Source organism: Triticum urartu, chromosome 2, assembly GCF_003073215.2.
Source record: "Triticum urartu cultivar G1812 chromosome 2, Tu2.1, whole genome shotgun sequence".
Taxonomy (NCBI): domain Eukaryota; kingdom Viridiplantae; phylum Streptophyta; class Magnoliopsida; order Poales; family Poaceae; genus Triticum; species Triticum urartu.
In genome coordinates this window covers 602,831,073-602,850,663 of record NC_053023.1, presented here as the reverse complement: position 1 = coordinate 602,850,663, position 19,591 = coordinate 602,831,073, and the positions used below count along the sequence as shown (strand labels likewise).

Sequence of the window (19,591 nt, the reverse complement as noted above, 5' to 3'; positions counted from 1 at the left end):
CGTAGAATTTTTTTTGTTTTCCATGCAACGATTCCTAACAGTGGTATCAGAGCGAGGTTTATGCGTAGATGATATGCACGGGTAGAACACAAAGATTTGTGGGCGACCAACGTCTTATTTTGATTCGGCGTATTGTGGAATGAAGCGGCCCGGACCAACCTTACATGTCCAGGCACATGAGACCGGTTCCACCGACTAACATGCAACTAGTTTTGCATAAAGGTGGCTGGCGGGTGTCTGTTTCTCCTACTTTAGTTGAATCGAATTTGACTACGGCCAGTCCTTGAAGAAGGTTAAAACAGCAAACTTGACGAAACACCGTTGTGGTTTTATGTGTAGGTAAGAATAGTTCTTGCTAGAATCCCGTAGGAGTCACGTAAAACTTGCAACAACAAAGTAGAGGACGTCTAACTTATTTTTGCAGGGCATGTTGTGATGTGATATTGTCAAGACATGATGTGAGAAACGTTATTGTATGAGATGATCATGTTTTGTAAGTTATCGACAACCGGCAAGAGCCTTACGGTTGTCTCTTTATTGTATGAAATGCAAATGCCATGTAATTGATTTACTTTATGACTATGTGTTAGCGATAGTTCTAGAAGGAATAGTTGGCGAGATGACCATGATGCTATGATGGATATCAAGGTGTCGAGCCGGTGACGATGGAGATCATGACGATGCTTTCGAGGTGGAGATCAAAAGCACAAGATGATGATGGCCATATCATGTCACATATTTTGATTGCATGTGATGTTTATCCTTTATGCATCTTATTTTTCTTAGAATGGCGGTAGCATTATAAGATGATCCATTCACTAAATTTCAAGGTAAAAGTGTTCTCCCTGAGTATATGCACCGTTGCTACAGTTCATTGTTTAGAGACACCACGTGATGATCGGGTGTGATAGACTCTACGTTCAAATACAACGGGTGTAAGACAGTTTTTCACACACGGAATACTTGGGTTAAACTTGACGAGCCTAGCATGTACAGACATGGCCTCAGAACACTCGAGACCGAAAGGTCAAACGTGAATCATATAGTAGATATGATCAACATAGAGATGTTCACCATTGATGACTATCCCATCTCACGTGATGATCGGACATGGATTAGTTGATTTGGATCACGTATCACTTAGATGATTGGAGGGATGTCAATTTAAGTGGGAGTTCATTAGTAATTTGATTAATTGAACTTACATTTATCATGCACTTAGTCTCAATAGTTTTTGCATATCTATGTTGTAGATCAATAGCTCGTGATTTAGCTCCCTTATTATTTTGATATGTTCCTATAGAAACTAAGTTGAAAGTTGATAGTAGAAATGATGCGGCTGGGTCCGTGATCTGAGGATTATCCTCATTGCTGCACGGAAGAATTATGTCCTTGATGCACCGCTAGGTGACAGACCTATTGCAGGAGCGGATGCAGACGTTATGAACGTTTGGCAAGCTCGATATCATGACAACTTAATAGTTTAGTGCGCCATGCTTTACGGCTTAGAACCAGGACTTCAAAAACCGTTTGAACGCCACGGAGCATATGAGATGTTCCAAGAGCTGAAATTGGTATTTCAGACTCATGCCTGTGTCGAGACCTCTGACAAGTACTTTTCCTACAAGATGGAGGACAATAGCTCGGCCAGTGAGCATATGCTCAGAATGTCTGGGTACTACAATATCTTGAATCAAGTGTGAGTTAATCTTCCAGATAAGATAGTGATTGACAAAGTTCTCTTGTTACTATCACCAAGCTACTAGAACTTCGTGATGAACTATAATATGCAAGGGATGACGGAAATGATTCTCGAGCTCTTCGCGATGCTGAAATCAGCGAAGGTAGAAATCAAGAAAGAGCATCAAGTGTTGATAGTTAACAAGACCACTAATTTCAAGAAAAGGGTCAAGGGAAAGAAAGGGAACTTCAAGAAGACAAGCAAGTTGCCTCTTACATGAAGAAGCCCAAAGCTAGACCCAAGCCTGAAACTGAGTGCTTCTACAGCAAAGGAAATGGTCACTGGAAGCGGAACTGCCCCAAATACTTGGCGGATAAGAAGGATGGCAAAGTGAACAAAGGTATATATGATATACATGTTATTGATGTGTACCTTACTAGTGTTCATAGTAGACCCTGGGTATTTGATACCGGTTCAGTTGCTAAGTAACTCGAGAGAGGAGTTGCAGAATGAACACATACTAGTTAAGGGCGAGTTAACGATGTGTGTTGGAAGTGATTCCAAGGTTGATACGATCACCATCGCACACTCCCTCTACCTTCAGGATTAGTGTTGAAACCTAAATGTTATTTGGTGTTTGCGTTGAGCTTGAATATGATTTGATCATGTTTACATCAATACGGTTATTCATTTAAGTCAGAGAACAATTGTTGTTCTGTTTACATGAATAACACCTTCTATGGTCATACACCCAATGTAAATGGTTTATTGAATCTCAATTGTAGTGATACACATATTCATAATATTGATGCCAAATATGCAAAGTTCATAATGATAGTGCAACATACATGTGGCACTGCCGTTTAGGTCATATTGGTGTAAAGCGCATGAAGAAATTCCATGCAGATGGACTTTTGGAATCACTTGATTATGAACCATTTGATACTTGCGAACCATGCCTCATGGGCAAGATGACTAAAACTCTGTTCTCTGGAACAATGGAGCGAGCTAATGACTTACTAGAAATAATACATACAGATGTATGCGGTCCAATGAGTGTTGAGGCACACGGCGGGTATGGATATTTTCTGACCTTCACAGATGATTTGAGTAGGTATGGGTATATCTACTTGATGAAACACAAGTCTGAAACATTTGAAAACTTCAAAGAATTTCAGAGTGAAGTGGAGAATCATCGTAACAAGAAAATAAAGTTTCTATCATCTGATCATAGAGGCGAATATTTGAGTTACGAGTTTGGCCTTCATTTAAAACAATGTGGAATTGTTTCACAACTCACGCCACCTAGAACACCACAGCATAATGGTGTATTCGAACGTCGTAACCGTACTTTATTGGATATGGTGCGTTCTATGATGTCTCTTACCGATTACCACTATCATTTTGTGGTTACGCATTAGAGACAGCTGCATTCACGTTAAATAGGGCACTGTCTAAATCCATTGAGATGACATTGTATGAACTGTGGTTTGGCAAGAAACCTAAGCTGCCATTTCTTAAAGTTTGGGGTTGTGACACTTATGTCAAAATAGCTTCAGCCTGATAAAGCTCGAACCCAAATCGGAGAAGTGTGTCTTCGTAGGATACCCTAAGGAAACAATTGGGTACACCTTCTACCACAGTTCCGAAGGCAAGATCTTTGTTGAGAAGAATGGAACATTTCTAGAGAAGGAGTTTCTCTCGAAAGAAGTGAGTGGGAGGAAAGTAGAACTTGATGAGGTAATTGTACCTTCTCCCAATTTGCAAATTAGCACATCAGAGAAATCCGTTTCCGTGATGCCTACACCAACTAGAGAGGAAGCTAATGATGATGATCATGAAATTTCAGATCAAGTTGCTGTTGAACCTTGTAGGTCGATCAGAGCACGATCCGCATGAGAGTGGTACGAAAATCATGCCCCGGAAGTCATGTTGTTGGACAACAACGAACCTATGAACTACGAAGAAGCTATGATGAGCCTAGATTCCGATAAATGGTTTGGGGCCATGAAATCTGAGATAGGATCCATGTATGAGTACAAAATATGGACTTTGGTGGACTTGTCTGATGATCGTCAAGCCATAGAAAATAAATGGATCTTCAATAAGGAGACTGACACTGATGGTAATGTTACTATCTACAAAACTCGACTTGTCACGAAAGGTTTTTCCACAAGTTCTAGGGGTTGACTATGATGAGACTTTCTCACCCGTAGCGATGCTTAAGTCTGTCCGAATCAAGTTAGCAATTGCCGCATTTTATGAAATCTGGCAAATGGACGTCAAAACTGCATTCCTGAATGGATTTTTTAAAGAATAGTTGAATATGATGCAACCAGAAGGTTTTGTTGATCCTAAAGGTGCAAAGAAAGTGTGCAAGATCCAGCGATCTATCAATGGACTAGTGCAAGCATCTCGGAGTTAGAATATATTCTTTGATGAGGTGAACAAAGCATATGGTTTTATACAGACTTATAGTGAAGCCTGTATTTACAAGAAAGTGAGTGGGACCTCTGTAGCATTTCGGATATTATATGTGGATGACATATTATCGATCAGAAATGATATAGAATATCTGGATAGCAAAAAGGATACTTGAATAAGAATTTTCCAATAAAAGACCTCGATGAAGCTACTTATATATTGGGCATCAAGATCTATAGGGATAGATCAAGATGCTTAATAGGACTTTCACAAAGCACATACCTTGACAAGATTTTGAAGAAAGTTCAAAATGGATAAGTCAAATAAAGGGTTCTTGCCTGTGTTGCAAGGTGTGAAGTTGAGTAAGACTCAAAGCCCGACCACAGGAGAGGATAGAGAGAGAATGAAATTCATTCCATATGCCTCAACCATAGGTTCTATAAAGTATGCCATGCTTTGTACCAGACCTATTGTGTGCCTTGCCATGAGTTTGGCAAGGGGGTACAATAGTGATCCAGGAGCAGATCACTGGACAACGGTCAAAATTATCCTTAGAGAACTAAGGTAATATTTTCTTGGTTATGGAGGTGATAAAGAGTTCGTCGTAAAGAGTTACATCGAGGAAAGAGGGGAAGGGAAAGGAAAGAGTGGAATATGATTCCCCCTTCCTTCCCTCCCCCCCCCTCTTTCCTTCCCCCTCCGACAAACATGGCAGGGCGCACAGCCAAGGGCAGGAGCCCAAGTAGGATTCAGACCTCCTTGAGGCGCCCATTGGCCTCTCTCCTCTCACTCCCACCTATATATATGAGGAGGGGCGCCTAGCACACCCCAGACAATTGTTTAGCCGTGTGCGGCACCCCCTCCACCATTTACTCCCTTGGTCATATTTTCATAGTGCTTAGGCGAAGCCCTGTGAGGATCACTTGACCATCACCGTCACCACGCCGTCGTGTTGACGGAACTCATCTACTACCTCGACATCTTGATGGATCAAGAAAGCGAGGGACATCACAGAGCTAAACGTTTGCAAAACGCGGAGGTGTCGTGCGTTCGGTACTTGATCGATTGAAGCACGAAGGAGTTTGACTACATCAACTGCGTTGAGAAACGCTTCTGCTTACAGTCTACGAGGGTATGTAGACACACTCTACCCCTTGTTGCTATGCATCTCCATGGATAGATCATACGTGTGAGTAGATTATTTTTTCCATGCAACGATTCCTAACAGAGTCATTACATTGTGTTCTCTGTCCAACATCAACTATTTAATCAGGTGTGAAAATATTCAATGAGGGTTCACAATCACAAAATATGTCCAAAATGGTGTATTTGCATGTCAAATCTTTCTTCCTTGTACTATTCTTCCATGAATTATTCAAATGATCAATATTGTGTTTGTTAAATTTCAGTAAATTTTACTTCCTAAAGCCAATGTGAAGCCACTACTTCCCATGAGGTAAACATATGAAATTGAATTGCAATGCTAAGATACATATTTACTTCTCAACACATATATAATTTCAAATTTATGATATTCAATCCATTCAAAAATTTACTCTAAAGACATAACTGAAGCACAAGAGTAAATAATAAACTACTCCAAAAGATATGAGTGAAGAACAAAGAGTAATTAAGTAAATAAGTTGCTATGAATAAACTCTCTTCAAATCATAATTTTAGATCTAAGGATTATTTCAAACAACAAACAAGAAAAAAATAAATTAAATGACACTCCAAGAATAACACATATCATGTTAACAATTAAAAACTTAGTCTCAACCGAGACTAAGCGATAGTTCTTAATAAAGAAAGGTGGGATGCCTACCGGGGCATCCCAAAGCTTAGATGCTTGAGACTTGTTGAAATATTGCCTTGAGGGGACTTGGGCATACCCAAGCTTAAGCTATTTTATCTCCTTAATTCCTCTCATATCACAGTCTCACATGCGTCTTAAAAACTTCATTCAGAAAAAACATAACAGAACTCGCGAGATAGGCTAGTACAAAATAAATTCAAAACCTTAAGATTCTCTACTATAGAAAATCACAAAAATTATAATTAAACATTTATACTAAATCCCTACACATATTTAACATCTGTATCCACTAATAGAAATATGAAATAGTAACCATGAGCAAACAATGCAACTATAATATAAATCTATCTAAACAGAATAGTTTGTGAAGGTAGAATATATTAACGTACTTTTGTAACTCAAAAATATTCTGAAAAATTACGACATAGCAGAGAACTAATACTTGATTATTGTGTAATATTTACAAGATTTATTCACGTTCTGACTATCTAGGAATACTTAGGACATAACAAAAAACTTTATGTTTTCAAACAACAACTCAAAAACTTGCAAACTAAGCATGGTAGAGGCTAAACTTAATACTTTATTGAAATAAAAGATACAAAACATGATTACTACTGTATAATAAATCATGTATATACACAAAAACAACAAGGATAAATATTGGTTGGCCTCCCAACAAGCGGTTTTCTTTAATGCCTTTTAGCTAGTCATGATGATTTTAATGATGCTCGTATAAAAGTAGGAAATGAAACATCAGAGGAGCATCATGAATCATATAGCAAACACATTTAAGCCTAAACCACTTCCTATGCATAGGAATTTTATAAACAAACAATTTATTTAAGCAAGAATCAACCAGCATAGGAAGGCAAAACAAGTGTAACTTCAAAACTTTCAACATAAAGAGATGAAACTTGATATAATTGAGATATCTATAAGTATCATCACAATAATCATCATAAGTAGCAACGTTAAACAATATAAGAATCATATAAAGCATTATTTTCATGATCCACAAGCATACAATTTTTATTACTCCCCACATAAGCAAATGTGTTTTCATCCATAATAGTGGGAATATCATATAAAGTTTCAACACTATAAGTCAATTCTGCATTAAAAGAGTAACATTTAAGAACATTCATAATTATGACAAGTTTCACAAGAATGATTCTCACTATTTTTATAGCATAAGTATCATCACAATAATCATCATAAGTAGCAACGTTGTTCTCATCATAATCAATTGAAACCTCTTCCAAAATAATGCAATGAACACTAAATAAAGTCATGACCTCTCCAAATCCACTTTTATCATTATTATAATAAGATTGAACACCCTCCAAAATATTGGGATCATAGCTATCTAAAGTTGACACTCTTTCAAACCCACTTTCATGATTATTGTGATCATCATAACTAGGAGGAACATTTTTCATCATAGTAAATTTTATTTTCCATGCTAGGATTAGGTGGCTTACAAGTTCATATTCATTCATTGTATCACCATTATAAGCAAGATGATAAGAATAATTTGTAGCAAATATATTTTCAAACATATCATTCTCATTCTCACTAATAAAGGATTTTCACACTCATCATCCCCAAGCTTATAGTTTTCCATGTCACATCAATAGCATGGATAGCACTAATAGTATAGCAATCATTATTATTATATTTTTCCAAGTTGGTGCCAAAAATATTTTCAAGATCATAAGTATTTTAACCAAAATCATTTTTCCACAATAGTTTGTGATTCATTCTCATAAGGCACAATCATAATAGGAGTAATATTATTTGGGAGAGATACCTTTTTATCTTTATTTATCCTTATTTTCTTTTTCTTCTTCTCCATCACCTTAGGAGTGGGGTCAAGAAAAACGTTATAAACATAAATAATCCAACACAACTTCACATCCATTTTTTGTAGTTTTCTTTTATAAACCAAACTAGTGAATAAAACAAGAAACTAAAATATTAAGTTGCAAGATCTAAAGAAGATACCTTAGAGCACTCTCCTCCCTCGCAATGGCGCCAGAAATAGCTTGATGTCTACTATGCAACTTTATTCATGTATAATTTGTTGGGCCTCCAAGCACAAAGTTTTGTAGGAAAACAACAAATTTCCCTCAAGTGGAGAACCTAAGGTTTGTTAGTCCGTGAGAGGTGTAGGATGAAGGTGATTCTCTCTCAAACAACCCAGCAATCAAGTACAAGCAGTCTCTTGTGTCCCAAACACACCTAATACAATTGTCAGTTGAATAGGTGCACTAGTTCGGTGAAGAGATGATGATAGATCTGTAATATAGATGGTAAAAATAGTTTTTTGTTAATCTGAAAAAAAACTGCAAGGTAGCAAGTAACAAAAGTGAGTAAAAGCAGTGTCTCAATGCTTGAAAACAAGGCCCAGGGTTCATACTTTTGCTAGTGCCAACTCTCAACACCATTAACATAATTAAACCATATGATAATACCTCAAAGTGCAGAAAATAATCACTCAAAAGTTTTTATTCTATCAGAGAAAGAAGGATGAAATCGTGTATCATCTTTCCAATCTTGATCTATTGAACCACCAACAGTCCCAAAAATCGTACTATGACAACACTATATGATACTTACCGTTCAGCTTTTATGCTGAGAGTACCCCAATGTTACTATGGGTATCCACAAGTTAATTGCTAGACATGCATCATGTAATCTCAAATCCAAAGTATTCAATCAAAAATACAGAAACTTCAAAGAGCAAGACTCAGTTCACCACAAAAAAATAGAGGGGATGGACATAATAAGGTTCAAATTTATTAATAAAGCTCATGATACAGCAAGAACAAATCCACCAAGAACATGATAGGGAGAGATCAAACACATAGCTACTAGTACATACCCTCAGCCTCGAGGATGAACTACTCACACATCACCATGAGAATGGGGAAGTTGATGATGGAGGCGATGTCCCAGGAAGTGTCTCGGCGCCACTAGAGTTGAGGGAGGAGGGGTGCCCTCCTTCTTCTTCTTACATGGCCCTCCTAGGAGAGAGGGAGATCTCCCCTAGATTGGGTCTCTCTTTTGTCCTATGTTTTTCATGGCAGTTTCTGAGGTCGAGCACCGTTTCTTTTATAGATGAAGATCTGTAACTCCGATCGGGCTGAAATTAAGGGGATGTTTTCCTTATAATTATGTTTCTTGCAGCCAAAGAAGATCTCCAGCCAACTTAAGGGTTGCCCACATGGGACCATGGCATGGCCAAGGGATGGTCGCGCCACCTGGTCCTGTGGAGCCCTCGGGCATCATTTTGTGTTGATTCCTTCACCTGAAAATCACATATATATTCCATAAAAAATCATATTAAATCGTTGGGGTATTTTGACCTTCCTAGATATTGATTTTCTGTAAAACCAAAAACATGCAGAAGACAACGACTGGCACTGGTCACTATATTATTATATTAGGCCATAAAAAATAATATAAAAGTGCACCAAAACCAGATATAACTGATGTTAATATTACATGAATACTTCATAAATTATAGATATGTTGGAGACGTATCAAGGAGGAGCTTGTCCAGGCCGAGCTCATGGTCCTCACCCTTGCGCAGCGCACCTACAACTCCATGGCAAAATCACTTCGACCTCTTATTTTCTATCTTTGACATATAACATGTATTTGTTCATACAATTTTGATGTTGTTTTGCATCTACCAAGAAGCGCATGGCCCAGCTTGACGCCCTGCTCCGGATAACCAAAGAGCAGGCCTAGCCTGCTCGGGATGATTCACTGCACTCCTAGGAAGAGGAGGAGTTGGAATTAAATGCGACCTTCCTTCCCTAGCAGGAGCAAGAGGCATTCCGAACCACTCGGAACCAAGTCATTGTCTTCAAAGATGATCTTAGCGGGCATATGGAACAATATGACCATATAAAGTTGGAAAAGGACTCCTTGGATGTGGGCTAAAAAAGCTAGTGATGGACCTCAAGGAGGCCAAGTAGTGTCAGGCTAACGCCGAGGAGGAGGTCAAGCAAGACGACGATATCATAGTCGGCCAACCCTATCTTCAGAAGTGTATTTTTGAACGTCAAGATTATGCCGGGCTGACTCAAGCTTGGCATACTTCAGAAAACTTTGTTGACCTCGCCTGGAGTGTCGATGTGGCTTTCCACGATGTCTTATAGGTGATGTGGCCTGGGAAGCTCTCCTAGACAACCTCTTCGAGCTACCATGCATTTCCAAGGAGCGACAATTAGGATTAGCGCTTGGAAGGCCCCTCCAACCCGAGAAGAGCTCGACAGGCATAGGCCATGCTCTAGTCCCATTACCTGAAGCTCAACATCCGACCTATCTCCGAGGTCGGACCTATTAGGCTGGACGGGTAAGACAGGAAGCCTAACAACTTCTTTCGTGCAGTGATGGAGTTTGCTCGGATGACCGAGTAGGACTATCACCAGCAAGACATGCTAGAGTAAGGATGAGTATGTTGGGAATCATAGTAGAAAAAATAAATTTCATCCTACGAATCAAGAACCAGGATCACTATGAAGATGCTTACAAGGTTAGATCTGATCGTTACCAATTTCAAGTTGCAGCGGAAGAAGAGTTGGTGCGGATCATTCTTAAAGTCCCTCAAACCATCCCACAAAGGATCCCTGAAATGAAGATCAAAAGCATGAGCTCTCTATGGATTGCCCGAGTACAAGATCGATGATCCGGCAGTGCTTCGTCATCCAGATCTAGGTGTTGACGGAGAACTAGAGTTGGGAGGAGCAGCCTTGCGGCGTATCTAATTTTCTAGAGAACTAGAGAGGGGGGCTGAGATAACGTGACAAACTTGTGTCTCAATATGGGCTCCCCTTACGTATATATGGGTGGAGGAAGGGAGAGGCCTACTTGGAGGAGGGGCCTCCCTCCCTTGTGGTGGCGGCCAAGGGGTGGGCCCTACCCTTCCAACCCTAGATACAACAAGTTGGCTTTGGTGTCCAAGGTTAATGGGGGCCTAAAGGCCCATGTGGCTGCCCCCTAATAGGCCTAGGTATTTTGGGCAGCCCATGGCGCCTATAATAATTCTAGGGGGCTCTTGTTCAATTTGGAGCCCCTGTACATTTTTATTTACGACCTCAGAACTTTTCCACCTATCGGGTTTCCTCTTGTTTTCTCTGAAACGCTTTTGTTTTCCCCAAAACACTTCCAATTCTCTCTCGAAACAATTTATATTATTTTCAAAACTTTCCTAATGGTATTCACATAAACTCCTAACTCCAATAGTACTCAACCGATTGTATACCCTTAAGCGTGTGGCCATGCAGGTTTGGTAAAATATAGACATGACCAAAACACCTTTCGTTCAATGATCAATAGTCGACCCGTCGACATCAATATTGACCCCTATGCTCACACGACTGATTATTGATTTCCTTTTGCTTCACGACACTTTACAAAACCCAAGGTGAGATATATCGGCATCCCATGAGTCAAACACATGATCACTATGCTAGTCTTTTCGTTGCCAATTTTGTTCTCTTTTCTCCTTATCATGTTCTGGCATCCCCGTGAGCAAGTCATGATTTGTCTGTCCAAACGACGATGGTGGCCGTCATGCCGAGAGGGTCCTAGGAATATTTTTTGATCATTGGAGGAGCGAATCCAAGTTTCGAGCTATTTAGTTTGTTGGCATACATTTCTGATGAACCTGTAAGTTGTCGTTATTATTATCCTGTTACAGATGACATTAAAACAACACCAAAGTGCATCATCTAGTATAAAGTGTCATGGTATTCTCATATGGTCTAAGGAATTGTGCATAAGTTAACTACCTATGTTACGGACTATGTACTTCCGTGTAGGTAGAGAAGTCATCGCCCTAACATGCTCGATAAAAATATTCCTGACGAAAGGGCCATGACTTTAGACATTGTGCATACGTTTACAAGGCGGAAAATTTGGGAGCCATGCGCACCACTATGAAGAGAATGGTTTTGAAGACATGTGCACCATCGAAGGGCATGTTTTCCTCTTTGGATGGCTATTCAAAATAGCATTTGGACCACATAAAGTTTGGCCAAATTGTGGCTTCCAGTTTTTTACAATAAGAGAGCAAGAATCCACAATCCTCCCTTTGTACAAATGTCAGTTCACCATGATTATGTGGGGAATGGCCAAAGGAGTTCCTTCGCCTCGCGAGCCTAGAAACTTCCTATTGGAATGCAGAACATTCCATTAAGGAGTGGTGGATCAACATGCTTGATAAAAATATTCCTAATAGAAAGGGCCATGACTTCTCTCCCTACTCAAAAGTTAGGCAGTTTAACATGGAAGAAATAAAAAATGTCCACCATGAGTTCGCAAGGATCCTCCATCACGCCATCAAGATGGCAACCCTTTGAACTATTTTGCATGAAGAACATTTGAGACAAATAATGTCACGAGAGTAATGGCCTTGATGTAAACATCCTTAACTAACTTGTATAAATTCATGTCGTCATCTAAAAAGGAATTTTTCAGGAAAAATATATGATTAAGTTCAAAATAATCAAAGGTTTCACAAAGAAAATTTTCTAAGGTCATCAAAATTCTACAATAATAATACTTAGGACCTAACGTTAGATGTTTCTGATAAAACTAAACCAGCGAAGATGCTTTCAAGGTGGAGGTTTCATAGCACGGAAGTGACAATGTTAAGGGAGCCCCCTTTTTACTCCTTCTAATATATTCACATGTATCCCTCATGCATGTTACAAAAAATTGTATTGGCATACCCTTTTTATCTCATTCTAATATAGTCACATGCATCTCTCCTACATGTTTCAAATTTTTTAAGGGAGCCCTGAAGGACAATTCTTGGATATCCATAAAATTTCTACTAAATCATCAATGGCCACATTCCCGAGTTTGTTTCCTTGACCAAGCCTCCGCAATACATATCTTGATGATGACAACGAGGATGACATTATTTCATAACACACGACTAGTGCCCAGCACTCGGCGGCCCCTAATTACAAGTTAAATATTTTGGGACCTATCCGCACCACTACAAAAAGAATGATTTGGAAGACATGTCCACCATCGAAGGTCTGTTTTTCTTGGTTCCATATTCAAAATAGGATTTGGACCACATAAAGTTTTCTAAATTGTGGCTTAACAAAAAAGAGAGCAAGAATATGCAGGTCGCCACTTACACAAATGATGGTTCACCTTGAGTTTATAGGGAATGGCGAAGGTGTGGCTCTGCCTAGCGAGCCTAACACTTCCTATTGTAATGCAGGGCTTTCCATCGAGAATTGGTCAATCAACATGTTTGATAAAAACACTCCTAATATAAGGGCCATGACTTCTCCCCCTACTCGAAAGTTGGACAATTTAGGATGGAAAAAACACAAGAGTTATCCACCACAAGTTCATGATTCAGACCATCCTTCTTGATGCCATCAAGATAGATGCAACCCCTTGAACTATTGTGGGTGAAAAACATTGGAGAAAAATATATGTGAGGAGAGTAACGGCTTTGATGTAAACATCATTAATTAACATGTATAAAGTCATATCATCATCTAAAAAGGATTTTTTTAAAAGAAAAATATAGGATTAAGTCCTAAATATCAAAGAATTTGTAAAGAAAATTTCTCCAAAAATAGTAATCAGGACCTGACATGATATGTTTTTTTATGATAATAAACCAACAAAGCTACTTTCGAGGAGGAGGTTTATACCACGTCGGTGAAAATGTTCAAGGAGGCCCCTTTTGACCTCCTAATATATTCACATGTAGCTCTCCTCCATGTTTCCAAAAAAATATGGGATCCCCTATTTATTTCCTAATATATTCACATACAGCTCTCTTGCATGTTTGATTTGTTTTAAGGGAGCCCTGAAGGCTAATGCTTGGATATCCAATATCAAAATTACTGCCCAATTTTCAATGGCCCACATTTCTAAGTTTGTCTCCTTGGACAAGGCTCCGTGAAATTTATCTCGACGATTACATCGAGGATGACATTATTTGAAACCACATGACTAGTGGCTAGCACTGAGAAGTTTCCGGTTTCAAGGCAAAAAATGGGAGCCATGCGCACCATTATGAAAATAATGGTTTGGAATACATGTGTACCATCGAAGGTCGTTTTCCCCTCTTTTGTTGGCTATTCGAAATAGCATTTGGACCACATAAAGTTTGTCTAAATTTTGTCTTTAGATTTTTTAACAAAAAGAGAGCAAGAACTCGCGGTCCGCCTCTCGTACAAATGCCGGTTCACCATGAGTGTATGGCGAATGACCAAAGTTGCAGTTGCGCCTCGCAAGCATGGTCACTTCATATTGGAATCCGGAACATTCCATCAAGGAGTGGTGGATCAATATGTCCGATAAAAATATTCCTTATGGAATGGCCATGAGTTCTCTCCCCACTGAAAAGTTGGACAATTGAAAATGGGAGAAACACACACAAAAATCCGCCTGAAGTTTGCGCTGCAGAGCATCCTCCTTCACACCATCAAGATAGAGGCAACCCTTTGAACTATTTTTGGTGCAGAACATTTGGGACAAATCCTGTCACAAGAGTAATGGCCTAGATGTAAACATCCTTAACTAGCATGTATAAAGTCATATTGTTGTCAAAAATGAATATCTCAGGAGAAATATGAGATTAAGTCTAGAAAATCAAAGAATTCACAAAGTAAATTTTCTAAGGACGTCAAAATTATACATTAATAATAATAATTAGGACCTAATTAGATGTTTTCATAACATTAAATCATCTAAGTTGCTTTCAAGGTGGAGGTTTCCTAGCACGCCGGTGACAATGTTAGGGGAACCCCCTTTTTACCACCTTCTAATATATGGGCATTCCCTTTATAACCTCTTGCATGTTATTTAAAAAATGTATGGCCATCCCCCTTTTTATCTCATTCTAACATATTCAAATGCAGCTCTCCTGCATGTTTCAGAAAAAAAATGTTAAGGGAGCCCTGAAGGACAGTGCTTGAATATCCATAACTTTTCTACCCAATCATCAATGGCCACATTTCTGAGGTCGTCTCCTTGGACAAGCCTCCACGATATATATCTGGAAGATGACACCGAGGGTGACATTATTTCAGAACACACGACTAGTGGTCAGGACTCGATGGCCTTCGATTACAAGTTAAAATTCTTGAGAGCTATGCGCACCACTATGAAAAGAATGGTTTGGAAGACATGTCCACTATCGCAGGTCATTTTTTCTTCTTCTCGGTTGGCTATTCAAAAAGGATTTGGACCACATAAAGGATGGTTATGGCATTTTTACAAAAAAAAGAGCAAGAATCTGCAGTTCGCCTCTTGTACAAATGGCGGTTCACCTTGAGTCTATGGGGACTGGAAAAGGTCTGGCTCCGCCTCACGATCCTGGACACCTCCTATTGGAATGCACAACGTTCCATCGAGAATTGGTGGATCAACATGTCCGATAAAAATATTTCTAATAGAAGGGTGATGACTTCTCTCCCTACTCAAAAGCTGGCCAATTTAGAATGAAAAAAAAAACAAGAGTTTTCTGCCGCGAGTTCGAGCTGCACGCTATCCTTCTTGATTCCATGAAGATAGAGGCAACCCTTTGAACTATTATGGGCGCAAAACATTGACACAAATTATGCGAGGAGAGTAATGGACTTGACATAAACATTCTTAACTAACATGTATTAAGTCATATCATCGTCTAAAAAGGACATTTTCAGGAAAAAAATATAGTATTAAGTCCTAAAAATCAAAGAACCCGCAAAGAAATTTTCTCCAAAAATAATAATTAGGACCTGACATGAGATATTTTGATAAATTAAACCAGCAAAGGTACTTTCGAGGAGGAGGTTTATACTCCCTCCATTCCAAAATATAGTGCGCCCGCGCTTCCCGAGGTCCAACTTTGACCATAAATTTAACCAACGAGACCAACTGTGGCGGGAGAAAAAATTATATAATTGAAAACTTCTTTCAAATACGAATTCACTGATATAATTTTTGCTCCCGCCGCAATCGGTCTTGGTAGTTAAATTTACGGTCAAAGTTGAAGCACGTGGATAGAGGAAGCATTACATTGTGGAATGGAGGGAGTACCACGCCGGTGAAAATGTTCACGGACCCCCCCCCCCTTTCTAATATATTCAAATGTAGCTCTCCTACATGTTCTAGAAAAAAATGGCATCCCCTTTTTTATCTCCTTCTAATATATTCACATGCAGCTCTCCTACATATTTGAAAAAAAAAAGTTAAGGGAGCCCGGAAGGCCAATGCTTGGATATTCAATATCAAAATTTCTACCCAATTTTGAATGCCCACAAGTTTGTCTCTTTGGACAAGCCTCCATGATATTTATCTTGACAATGACACCGAGCATAAAACACACGGCTAGCAATGCACAACCTCCGATTACAAGGCAATAAATTTGGGAGACATGCGCACCACTACGAAAAGAATTGTTTGGAAGACATGTGGACCATTGAAGGTTATTTTACTCCCTTTGGTTGGCCATTCAAAATAGCATTGAACCAAAAAAATTGGCTGAATTGTGGCTTCTGGATTTTTTACAAAAAAAAAATAAGAATCCGCGATCCATTTCGTCTAAAAATGCCGCTTCACCCAGTGTATGGGGAATGGCCAAAGGAGTGGCTCCGCGTCGCGAGTCTGGATACTTTGTATTGAAATGCAAAACATTCCATCAACGAGTAGTGGATCAGCATGTCCGGTAAAAATATTCCTAACAGAATGGCCATGATTTGAGACTAATTATATCAGGAGAGTAATGCCTTGATGTAATAATTTACACTATGCAAAACCCTCTCTAACTTCATGTCAATGAATGGATGAGGCAAATCTTTATGCCTTTGAAATTTGTAGGAAAAACAAAACTTCCGTTGCCCATGACCATGCGCCAAGCTCCAGTTCAAACAAATGAAAATATGACATTTTAAGTCTAACTGTTTTACAATACTCATATGTTTATCTAATGTATATCCAAAAATATGCTTGTCTAGTGAAAACATCTCGATTGGAACAACGTTGAAGCTTAGGTGCTCGTCCGTCCACGTTTGTTCCTCGTAGTACGCACGACAAGACGAAAAGAAGGAACGAGGGACAAACAAACGGGAGCCAGATGGGCAGACGTATCACCATAGCATCATGTTATATATTCCATTGATTCCTCCATCATTATCGCGTGGTATAGTACCTATCACCTAGGCCCAATAGGGCCGAAAGAAAACTAGAATAGAAACAGAAAGAATTACAAAAAAAAAAGGGGGGGGGGGGGGGGGGGGGGGGGGGGGGGGATTATCTCCGATTCCATACTGCGGGCGCACGACGCTTCTACGGTGAGATTTGAGTATTTCAACAGTACTACTGTACGTGTTAAGTACAGAGGCTGTGATTCATGGAGTCAACGAGAGACTGTTTGAGAAAGTTGGGGAGCCCAATTTTTTTGCCGGTTCTCTTGACATCGTCCTGCACCTTCCTCCGGTACTCCCCGAAGGTAAACGGCCTGTACGGCGACGGCTCGCCGCATGTGCCGACCGGCGAGTCGTACGACGGGCACAGGAAGTAGGCGACGGAGAGGCGCTCCGCCTTGGCGTTGGCCACCACTTTGTGCTCCACGCTCTTGTACCTGTTGTTGCTCCACGCCTGAAGCATCCAAATGCAGAGAACTGGAATAAGAAGGCGAAAAATGCGTCCACACACACAAAATAGTACCATCTGATGCGACGGTCGGGTACACCTCTCTGCTTGGTCAAAACTCCGGCACGTAGTACGTATATGGGGTAAAACGCCGAGGAGGGGACTGTTACCTGAAACAGATCGCCGATGTTGACGATGAGCGCGTCGGGGCGGGGTTTCACGGCGACCCAGCGGGAGTCCTTCATGAGCTGCAGGCCCCCGACCTGGTCCTGGCAGAGGATGGTGAGGAAGTCGCTGTCCGTGTGCGGCACCAGCCCGAACGTGTCCGGCGCGAACGGGCATGCCGGGTACCTGTTGAGCCGCAGGAAGCACGTCGTCCCGTCGCACCCCGCCGGGAACGCCGGCTCACCGCCCCACGCATCGTGCCCGAGGTCCTCCGCCAGCGCCGCCGCCACCGTGTCCGCCACGCGCGACATCGCGTCCGCCACCTCCTGCATCACGGCCCTGCTCGCGCGACAAAACTTTTGCTCGTCAGTCATCAATAAAACTACTGCACACGACTCGTGGTAAAATTCTCGCCTAGTGTGACTAAGTGACCGTGGTAAACACACGTATGTAACCAGATTAGATTCATGGTCATGTACTAGTATTGAAACAAGTGCTCATGCATGTACCATTTCGAGTCATGGTCGTGTGTATTGTTGGTTCATACACGTATACTGCTAGCCTGAGATATTTCTCTATCCGGACACTGTACACGGAAGGGAACCCCGCAGCACACAAATTAATATTCGGCGTATGTATCATGGTCCTGGGGGATGGGGTTGGTAGGCTGGTTCGATGGACACGAAGGCGTTAAATTCGGTTAGTGTACTAAAAACGCCCATGTTTCGTGGGCACATATGCAGCCGCACACATGATATCGTCATTCATCGACCCAAACAAAGCCGAATTAATGTACGTAGTTGACAGGAAAGTTTGCCGCGTGCCTCCATCTTCTTCCCTTCTACTACTAGAATACTACTACACATATATGTGCCGGCAGCAAACGAATATACTACTAACGATCGCGCGCGTAATAACTATCAAAAGTGTTCTTTCGTCCTTGGACTCTCAAATGAAAAGAAAATCTCTATCGACAGAACTGATTAATGTAACTAATTATAGTCAAGCACGTTCGCTAATTGTCTGACAGAGTAAGCAGGGTAACAAGAACAGGCATGCATATGGGCGGGCGTACGTAAGCACGTACCTCAAGGAGCTGAGCTTTCCGTAGTCGCAGTCCTCCCGGGAGATGCTGGCGAGCGGAACGTGGAAGGCCTCCGACCACGAGAGGTGCCGGAGCGACGTAGCCGTCGGGTTGCCCCACCGGTACGAGCCGTTGAGGAGCCCGGCCTTCTCCTTGGTGTCGAACGGCAGGCGGAACAGCCGCGCCTGCTCGCGCCGCATCTCCTCCAGGAGCTTCCGCCCCACGCCGTGGTTGATCACCTGGAAGAAGCCCCACTCCGACGCCGCGCGCGCCATGGCGTCCGCGCACGCCTTCCTCTCCCCCGCGTCGCCGCTCGTCAGGCGCTTCAAGTCGATCATCGGCAGGTCGCGCTCCAGCACGGCCACGCTCTCCGGCACCGCCGGCGACAGCGCGGGCGCAATGCCGCCGCGGCGGAGCTGGTCGGTGCGCAGCAGCGCGCGGTAGCTGTCCGCCAGAGGCGGATCAATGGCTGGCTCGGCGAAGGCCGGCATGGTCGGTCGACGGAGGAGATGGGTAGCTTAGACACGTGCGAGCGTGCGTCTAGCTAGCGCGCTAGTGATGGACCAACCGGTCGTCGTGTCACACGCAGTGCACACTCACTTGCTTAGCTTAGCTACGCTACCACTGGGCCGCTCGCTGGGCAGTGGCTATGGCGAATCGCGCTGCTACGAAAGATCTCGGGAGCGAGAGGCCTATATAGAGAGAGAGGAGGGCCGGGCGCGCGGCGCTAGCTAGTGGTTGCCCGGTGGGCGGAGAGCTGGACATGTGCTCGATCGCACGTTCTTTCTTG

The 19,591-nt window shown here is 41.5% G+C and overlaps 1 protein-coding gene across 1 annotated transcript; it reads right to left on the bottom strand.

Moving 5' to 3' along the window:
* Nucleotides 1–17,018: 17,018 nt before the first annotated feature.
* Nucleotides 17,019–19,316, bottom strand: LOC125533757 (gibberellin 2-beta-dioxygenase 6-like). The gene is made up of 3 exons (XM_048697116.1): nucleotides 18,805–19,316; nucleotides 17,723–18,056; nucleotides 17,019–17,558 (listed from the first exon to the last, which is right to left on the bottom strand). Exons 1-3 carry the CDS (start codon nucleotides 19,290–19,292, stop codon nucleotides 17,289–17,291), a joined length of 1,092 nt encoding a protein of 363 aa, XP_048553073.1. The 5' UTR covers nucleotides 19,293–19,316; the 3' UTR covers nucleotides 17,019–17,288.
* Nucleotides 19,317–19,591: the final 275 nt, after the last annotated feature.

Excerpts from the sequence above, each read along its gene's own strand:
- LOC125533757 (XM_048697116.1), bottom strand. The coding sequence starts at position 19,292 with ATGCCGGCCTTCGCCGAGCCAGCCATTGATCCGCCTCTGGCGGACAGC. Across the intron at positions 18,057-18,804 it reads GGAAAGCTCAGCTCCTTGAG|GGCCGTGATGCAGGAGGTGG; the intron begins GTACGTGCTTAC and ends TCGCGCGAGCAG. Across the intron at positions 17,559-17,722 it reads ACATCGGCGATCTGTTTCAG|GCGTGGAGCAACAACAGGTA; the intron begins GTAACAGTCCCC and ends TGGATGCTTCAG.